The 9,841-nt window shown below is 39.9% G+C and overlaps 1 protein-coding gene across 3 annotated transcripts in view; it reads right to left on the minus strand.

The window, feature by feature from the left end:
* Window positions 1-9,624, minus strand: part of RDM1 (RAD52 motif containing 1) — a 58,517-nt gene extending 48,893 nt beyond the window's left edge. For all 3 annotated transcript variants that reach the window (XM_075845765.1, XM_075845766.1, XM_075845767.1), the window contains exon 1: window positions 9,444-9,624. In XM_075845765.1, the coding sequence (XP_075701880.1) occupies window positions 9,444-9,542 (99 nt within the window). In that variant the 5' untranslated portion in view covers window positions 9,543-9,624. The remainder of the gene's footprint in view (window positions 1-9,443) is intronic.
* Window positions 9,625-9,841: the final 217 nt, after the last annotated feature.

Consider the following 9,841-nt stretch of genomic DNA (forward strand, 5'->3'; position numbering starts at 1 on the left):
TACAGGTGCGGCTGCAGCAAACCTGCAGATTAATTAACTTGCTTTTCAAAAAAGTGGTAGTTCCTTTCTGACCTTAAATGTTACGGGATTGGTCAATGTTAATTTTAAAACACATGTCCTAAGTGTGTTACGTTATGATATGAGTAAGAACACTCTGTTCGAAACGCGTTAGTGGTAACACGTCCCATGCAATGTCTTATGGACTTTTATATTATGTCGAAATAAAGCTTTTTTTTATATTTTTCTAATGCGGATGTGCTGAGGATTTTTTTCTACAGTACTAGTTAGCATCCCATGTAGATCAGGATCGGCCAAAATAATGGGCCAATGTTTTTCACTCTCTGGGAACAGCCGTCATAAGTCCCAATGCATCTAATGTTAGTATTAGTTTCTCCCGAGTTTTTAGTTTAATTTACTAGAAGATCCATTCGATCTGTCACCCTGACATAAGCTCTATGCAAACATGTTTTTGGGGGAGCCTCGTGCTCTAAATTTTCGATTTAAGGTGTCACATACTTTTTGAAACGCAAAATCGTTAAAAGAGTTTCTTTTAGCTCCTAGGTACTAACTTATAGGGATTCCCTTCTTCAGGCATGGTGGATGATCGCTATTCCAATATAGAAAACTATTAGAGCCATTAGGTTTACGAAAGATGTCAGTATGTACTGCCACCAGGATCTAAGGAGATTCTCAGGTCAAGAAATTTATCTCAGTTTCGTGAATTTCATACGTGAACTTCATACCAATGGTATTAGTTAAGAACCGTGAGAAAATCTGAAAATATTGTCTTTTCACCATCCCATAAAATAAAAATATCATCGATATAACGACCCCAAAACAAAATGTGAGAAATGTAAAACAGAAGATTTTCCGGAAAAAATTGAAAATATTCCCACCACCCCAAAAAGAACTTTGCATAAGTGGGTGCAGAAACTGTGCCCATCGCAGTGCCTTTTAATTGATGGTAAATTTTACCATCGAACGTGAAATAATTGTGTGTTAAAAGAAAATCAAGAAGTGTAAGGACAAATTTGTTGTGTGACAAACTGAATCCCCCTGGTGCTGAGAAAGTGTTTTACGGCTGCGAATACGAAATTATGTTGTATATTAGTGTATAACAATTCTACATCGATACTTGCTACAAGATTAGTCACTATTACATGAATTTCGTGAACCTGGTGACAGTGTCATTAATATCCCGCAAGAGGGATAAAAGTGACAAAAGATGATAAAATGTCATCAACATATGTGCTGATCCCTTGTGTTAAGTTATCATTGCCCGAGACTATAGGCCTGCCAGGGACAGGGTGAGAGGCCATATGGACCTTCGGCAGTGCATAACAAGTAGCCAAAGTAGGTGCAGGGTTAAACATTTGTTTGAATTCATCTCGTGTGATAAGATCTTTAATTTTAGTTTCAAAGTATATTCCGTTGTTGAGATAGAAATTTATCAGTAGGATTACTATCCAGAATTGTATATGTGGTGGTGTCACCAAGTAACCTCTGGACCATACTCACATAGTCAGTGCCGTCCATGATCACTATGTTCCCACCTTTATCTGATGGCTTAAAAATGAGATCTTCATTCCTGGATAATTCTTCCAGAGCTAATTGTTCACTTTTACTGAGATTATCAAAGACTCTAGAGCTTTGTTCTGAGTTGTCGTAAATCCGTACTGACCATTTTTACAAAAGTATCTATGTGCGAGTACTGTGATAAAGGAGGTGTACTCTTAGATTTAGGACGCAATGTAGAAAAGGGACCAATTGCCTCACTCGCTGGATATTCATTCTCATCATACAAATCCTCCAAGGCCCTAAGGGCCATCCTCTCGCTACGATCAATATCGCCATTATCCTGTGAAGTTGCTTTGTGATACTTATGTAATGCAAGTTTTCTGGCGAACAAATTTATGTCTTTAATCCATAGAAATTAATCATATGCCGGTGTTGGGGGGTAGGACAAGCCCCTACGTAAAAGATGCTCCTGATGGAAACAAGTTGGTAAGTAGAGAGATTGAAAATTTGCATTTCGTTTTCTATTGTATCACCCCTTGTTAGATCTCTTCCGAATGCTATTTGTGATTGGGTCCCCATCGTAATGTTGCTGGTCCTAAAAATGAAAGGCATTGGGGGGAACGGTAGGAGTTCCTATTAAACATGGGATATTCGTACCGGTTTGATTTACCATCGATCCGATAGAATTGGATGTCATGGCTGATGTTGAAGAGGTAAGTGAATTGATAGATAAGGATGGTGCTGTAGAGGTTATAGGTGCCCCCCCCCCCCCCATACGTGGGATTTGGTCTGCATGGTGCAGCGTTAGGATGAGTACTACGGTTATGCGTGTACTAGTGATCTGGATGTCTCCAAGGGTCCTGATGTTTTTTTGGGGGGGGGGAATATAATTCCGGTTTCTAATTTTACGTTTGGTCCCTAGTCTTACTTGTTAATTTAATTGTCTAGAATAGTCCATACCTGAGAAATCAGATTCTGACTGATCGGTATATCTCGTTTCACGGTTATATCTTGTATTTTGATTATAGGTGGGACGTGGTCTAGGAATGAAAACTTGTCCAGTATCAAAATCTCTACGGTCTCGTACATCTTTCCGATGTTTCCTATCCTTAATTTCCCAGATATTTTTGTAATCGGGATTCACATACCGTGACTTCCGGTAAGGAATTAAGTACCTGTATATCACTAAATTCCTTACCGGTATGTGAATCCCGATTCCCAAAAAAAAATATAGAAAATCTACAGGTGGAAATTAAGGATAGGAAACATCGGAAATACGTACGAGACCGGAGAGATTTTGATACTGGACAAGTGTACATTCGTAGACCATGTCCCACCTATAATCAAGATACAAGATATAACCGTGAAACGAGATATACCGATCAGTCGGAAACGGATTTCTCAGGTACAGACGATTCAAGACAATTAAACGAACAAGTCTAGGGACCAAACATAAAATTAGAAAACTTAATTATATTGCCCGCAAAAAACATCAGGTCCCTTGGAGACATCCAGATCACAAGTACACGCATAACCGTAGTACTCATTCTAACGCTGCACCATGCAGACAGAATCCAACGTATGGGGGGGGGGGCACCTATAACCTCTACAGCACCATCCTTATCTATCAATTCACTTACCTCTTCAACATCAGCCATGACATCCAATTCTATCGGATCGATGGTAAATCAAACCGGTACGAACATCCCATGTTCAATAGGAACTCCTACAGTTCCCCCCAATCCTTTTTTAAAACCAGCAACATTACGATGGGGACCCAATCACAATTAGCTTTAGGAAGAGATGTAACAAGGGATAAAACAATAGAAAATGAAATGCAAATTTTCAATCTCTCTACTTACCAACTTGATTTCCATCAACAGCATCTTTTACGTAGGGGCTTGTCCTACACCCCAACACCGGCATATGATGAATTTTTATGGATTACATAAATTTGTTCGCCAGAAAACTTGCATTACATAATTATCACAAAGCAAAGTCACAGGATAATGGTGATATTGATCGTAGAGAGAGGAGGGCCCTTAGGGCCTTGGAGGATTTGTATGATGAGAACGAATATCCAGCGAGTGAGGCAATTGGTCCCTTTTCTTCATTTCATCCTAAATCTAAGAGTACACCTCCTTTATCACAGTACTCGCACATAGATACTTTGGTAAAAATGGTCAGTACGGATTTACGACAACTCAGAACAAAGCTCTAGAGTCTTTGATAATCTCAGTAAAAGTGAACAATTAGCTCTGGAAGAATTATCCAGGAATGAAGATCTCATTTTTAAGCCATCAGATAAAGGTGGGATCATAGTGATCATGGACGGCACTGACTATGTGAGTATGGTCCAGAGGTTACTTGGTGACACCACCACATATACAATTCTGGATAGTAATCCTACTGATAAATTTCTATCTCAACAACGGAATATACTTTGAAACTAAAATTAAAGCTCTTATCACACGAGATGAATTCAAACAAATGTTTAACCCTGCACCTACTTTGGCTACTTTTTATGCACTCCCGAAGGTCCATAAGGCCTCTCACCCTGTCCCTGGCAGACCTATAGTCTCAGGCAATGAGAACTTAAAGAGGCTCTGTCACCACATTATAAGTGGCCTATATTGTACATGATGTGATCGGCGCTGTAATGTAGATTACACCAGTGTTTTCTATTAAGAAAAACTATCATTTTTGACGGAGTTATGACCTATTTTAGCTTTATGCTAATGAGTTTCTCAATGGACAACTGGGTGTGTTTTACTTTTTAACCAAGTGGGCGTTGTGGAGAGAAGTGTATGACGCTGACCAATCAATGACCAATCAGCGTCATACACTTCTCTCCATTCATTTACACAGCATATAGCGATATCACTATGTGCAGCCACATACACACACACATTAAAGTTACTTAAGTGTCCTAAGAGTTAATAGACCTCACCTCCAGCCGGGACGTGATGTCTATTCACAATCCTGACACTTCAGTAACGTTTGTGTGTGACTTACAGCACAGAACATTGAGATCACGCTGGGCTGTCATTTACAGCGTAATCTCGCGAGATTACGCTTGCTGTGCTGTAACTCCCACACAAACGTTACCGAGGTGTCAGGATTCTGAATAGATATCACGTCCTGGTTGGTAATGATGTCTATTAACACTCAGGACACTTCAATAACGTTACTGTGTGTGTAAGTGGCTGCACATAGTGATCTAGTAAGAGCACTATGTGCTGACTAAATGAATGGAGAGAAATGTATGACGCTGATTGGTCAGCGTCATACTCTTCTCTACACAACGTCCACTTGGTCAAAAAGTAAAACACGCCCAGTTGTCTATTAAGAAAATCATTAGCATAAAGCTAAAATAGGTGATCACTCCGTCAAAAATTATCGTTAGTGCGGATCACATTATGTAGAAGATAGGGCACTTATAATGTTGTGACAGAGCCCCTTTAACACAAGGGATCAGCATTTATGTTGATAAAATGTTATCATCCTTTGTCACTGCCCCTCCATCCTTCTTGCGGGATACTAAGGACATTGTCACCAGAATTCACGAAATTCATGTAACAGAGAGACTACTCTTATAGCAAGTATCGATGTAGAATTGTTATACACTAATATACAACACAATTTTGGACTCGCAGCCGTAAAACACTTTCTCAGCTCTAGAAGTATTCAGATTCAGTCACACAACAAATTTGTCCTTACACTTCTTGATTTTCTTTTAACACACAATTATTTCACGTTTAATGGTAACATTTACCATCAATTAAAAGGCACTGCGATGGGCACAGTTTCTGCACCCACTTATGCAAACTTATTTTTGGGGTGGTGGGAATGTTTTCACGTTTTTTCTGAAGATCTTGTTTTACATTTCTCACATTTTGTTTTGGGGTCGTTATATTGATGATATTTTTATTTTATGGGATGGTGAAAGGAGAATATTTTCAGATTTTCTCACGATTCTTAACAATAAAACCATTAGTATGAAGTTCACTTACGAAATTCATAAAATGGAGATTAATTTCCTTGACCTGAGAATCTCCTTGGATCCTGGTGGCAGTGTACATACTGACATCTTTCGTAAACCTACTGGCACTAATAGTTTTCTATATTGGAATAGCGATCATCCACCGAGCCTGAAGAAGGGAATCCCTATAAGTTAGTACCTACGAGCTAAAAGAACTGCTTCAACGATCTTGCTTTTCAAAAAGAACGTGACACCTTATATCGAAAATTTAGAGCACGAGGCAACCCCAAAAAACGTTTACATAGAGCTTATGCCAGGGTTAGGGCGACAGATCGAATAGATCTTCTTGTAAATGAAACTAAAAACTCGGGAGAAACTAGTACTAACATTAGATGCATTTGGACTTATGACGTTTGTTCCCAGAGAATGAAAACCATCTTAGAAAAACATTGGCCCATTTTTTGGGCCGATCCTGATCTACATGAGGCGCAAACTAGTACCCCAAGCTTAACTTATCGTAGGAGTAGAAATTTGAGAGAATTTTTGGTTCATAGCCACTATTCAAAACCATCTATACCACGTGATACATGGCTCCACTCACCTACCTTTGGTTCCTATCCATGTTGACATTGTTCCTTCTGTCCTTTTATGCCAAAAATGAAGAAATTTGTCAATCCTTCTAATGGGAAGTCCTATGAGATCAGACCGTTTATTACCTGCCAGAGTGCGGGGGTTGTATATATTGCACAATGCCCATGCCCTAAAGTTTATGTAGGCAAAACGATTCAACTATTTAGAAGAAGAATCTCAAAGCATCTAAGTTCCATTAAGCGAGGAGAAGATACTCCACTGTCCAGACGCATGAGATGTGTGCACGAGAATGATATCAGATCCATCCAATTTTGGGGTATCACCGTGCTGAAACCTGGTCCCAGAGGAGGTCATTTAGACCGTAGGTCGTTACAGGAGGATGCGCGGTGGATTTACCGCCTAGACAGCCTTAGTCCTGGTGGACTCCATGAGGCTTCACTTTTGTGGCCTTCTTGTGAATATAAGTAATTTGTAGATCCTGAACCCCCTATGAGCTTTGCAGACATTTTTGCACTTCCTAATAATCGCTGTCCTCTTAAATACGGTCAATACTGATTCAACCTTACAAATACATCCTGATATGGTCGCGTTCGCATGTTATTTTTACTAATATTTTGTCTCTAAATATGTGTACACATTGCTGATGTCTCGATTTTCTGAAGTTATTCTCAGATTTTTTCAGAATTATATATATATATATATATATATATATATACACATTTACCAAAAAAAAAACTTTTTTGCGAATTCATTTATATGCCCTAACCTACTGGTGATCTGGTTAATATTACTGAGCAATGTCCAAGCTCACGGATATATGTAGTGATCTCTTCTTTCCATCCTTGACAGCTCTCCTATCACCTAGATATATTTTTTGTACACGGTCTTACTAACAATTATAAGATACTCTACCAAGTAGATGGATATTGATACAGAATAACGGATAGTGGAATATATTTGTATTTCTTATTATAATCCATCTATTTAACATACTTAAATTTGTGTCTTCCACTGCCTTTCTGTATCCAAGTCTATTGACATGCGCAGTGACTTTCTTCCTTTTACACTTGGTACATCTGTGATTTATTGTTTCATCATCATTCTAAGTTCACTGACATGCGTAGTGAACTGGATTCTACACTTATCTATCCGGTGAAATCTCCTTCTACTACGCAGGCGCGATAGCGCGTCCCCTATTGGCTGGGTGCTAGCGTTGCGGGGTTAGAGCACCCTTCTGTCAATCATTCTAACCACAGGAGCAAAAGCCAAGACCTTTATTGGTTGGGCGTTAGCGCTGCGTGATTGGAGCAAATCTCTCCACCTAGGGGCTTGTCTTATGAGGATTACTTCGATGGGTAGCATCAGTTTAGCTGACGTCACGAGTGAGGTCATAAATGGGAGACCTGGCCGCGCTCGCCGCCCCATTTTCCCCTTAGGACGCCACTACGGTGGTGAAACATGTGGGGGGGGGGGGGGGGCATTTCTCCTTTTAAAATTCAATGTGTTCCTGCTAATTCTAAGTCCTTTCCTAAGCGAATTGCAGCCGCTAACTATAGTTGTGTCACACAGGCAGTGCGCTCATCAGAGGTGGTGGTTTGACCCTGCGCTCAGTACAGACTACACAGCAACGATAGCATTACTGTATAGGGACTTTCAGTTCACATTGGACGTTTAATCTTCATTTCTATGCTTAATAGTCATTTACAATAAAGTTATACGTTATAATATTCGTAAGCGTTCAATAGGTACCTGGGAAACAAGGGATCGTCTTTTGTCCTTTGGCAATATTGATGTGAACAATAAAGTGAACGCATTAATTAAACCGCCGGATGAAAGGCGTAAAGAAAAAACCTCAAAAAAACAACGGCAAAATTCCCTCTTTTCTCCCATTCCCCCCCATAAAAAATAAAAGTTAATCAATAAGTCCCATGTACCCCAAAACAGTACCAATGAAAACTACACATTGGCCTGCAAAAATCAAGCCCACCTACGGCCACATCGACGGAAAAATAAATAAAGTGACGCCTCTTGGAACGCGGCGATGCAAAAACAAGTAATTTTTTTTCTAAAAGGGTTTTTGTTGTGCAAATGTAGGAAAACATATAAAACCTCTACATATTTGGTATCCCCGTAATCGTGCCGACCCGTAGAATAAAGTTAACATGTTATTTACGCTGCATAGTAAACTGTGTCAATTTATAACGTGAAAATCAATGCTGGAATAGCTGCTTATTTTCAATTCTCTCCTAAAATAAAGTTAATAAAAGTTAATCGATATTTTATATGCATCCAAAAATGACGCAATTGAAAAATACAACTCGTCCCGCAAAAAGCAAGCCCTTATACGGCTATGTCGATGGAATAAAAAAAGAGTTACGACTCTTGGAATGCGACTGTGAGAAAATAAAAAATAATCCTTGGGTCATTAACGTGCAAAATGGCCTGGTCATTAAGGGGTTAAGGATGTGCCACCCAAAGGAACCTTATTCTCCCTAAAACATTGCTTGAAGGGGAAGTACCAGAGTAAGGGCCTGTTCGTTCCGTTCTGGTGTTCCATCGGAGGTTTCCGTCGGGTGAACCCTGCAACAGAAAGTGAAACAAACCACAGCTTCCGTTTCCGTCACCATTGATATCAATGCAATGGTGACGGAAAAATTGCTAATGGTTTCCGTTCGTCTGCGCTATTGATTCCATCGGAAAACCGGAAATCTGCATTAGCGATGTCTCCGTCACCATTGATATCAATGGTGACGGAAACGGAAGCTGTGGTTTCAGTTTGACTTTCCGATGCGGGGTTCACCCGACGGAAACCCGGAACGGAAAGCGAACAATGATGTGAGCAGGCCCTAATCTGGCATGGGATGAAACATACAATTTTTTCTCTCTCACAAATTACACATGAAACGGTGAGAAAAAAAAAGAAATATTACAGAAATTGTCTGACAAACTGGCTTTGCTGCCCATAGCAACCAATCAGCGCTCAGCTTTCATTTCTCTAACTTGTCTGGTAAAATGAAAGCTTTGCTGTGATTGGTTGCTATGGGCAATAACCGTTTTCATACATGTGCCTGCAATTAACGCCATTTTTAATGAAATTTCACCACAAAACTTGCTTATTTGACTGGTCAGATAGTACTAGTATTTAAGGGCTGTAACAGTGTGAAAGAAAGCTGTGGAGTAGCAGTACTTTTGAGCATGAAGCTTCGTCTATAGCTGCAATCTTCCTTTTTCTGGACTGAATTTTCCAGGGAATAGTGGATACATACAACGTGCGTGACAGAGAACACATCTACGGGAGTGCGTACGTCGTTTAATACATAGTGTGAGCTGATACAATGTAGATGAGACTCACATAAATCTCTCCCTCCGGTAGCTGCGCTGTGATGTTCCACACAAAGACGATTTTATTACTTTCTATAGGGATCGTAAACGTCAGAACTTCGGGCTCCATCACCCGGTAACGATACTTGCCAGTGGCAGCCTTGTACGCGCCGCGAAAAACTCGGACCCGCTTATTTTAACTTTTAGCGAATCAGAACGCTTTGAATTGTCATGTGATATCCGTAACCATAGCGTCATCAATGACGTCTAAACCGTAGTGGCCATTTTTGTTTTGGGCATTGCATTCTGGCCTGTGTATTGAATGAAATCTTGGTCGTTTTGGACTCTTCTCCTGGTAGATTATGAAGAGACTGATTTACTGATGGAGTTTAGTGAATAAATAACCAATAAGAAGATGTAACAAATCCT

Source organism: Rhinoderma darwinii, chromosome 13, assembly GCF_050947455.1.
Source record: "Rhinoderma darwinii isolate aRhiDar2 chromosome 13, aRhiDar2.hap1, whole genome shotgun sequence".
NCBI lineage: Eukaryota > Metazoa > Chordata > Amphibia > Anura > Rhinodermatidae > Rhinoderma > Rhinoderma darwinii.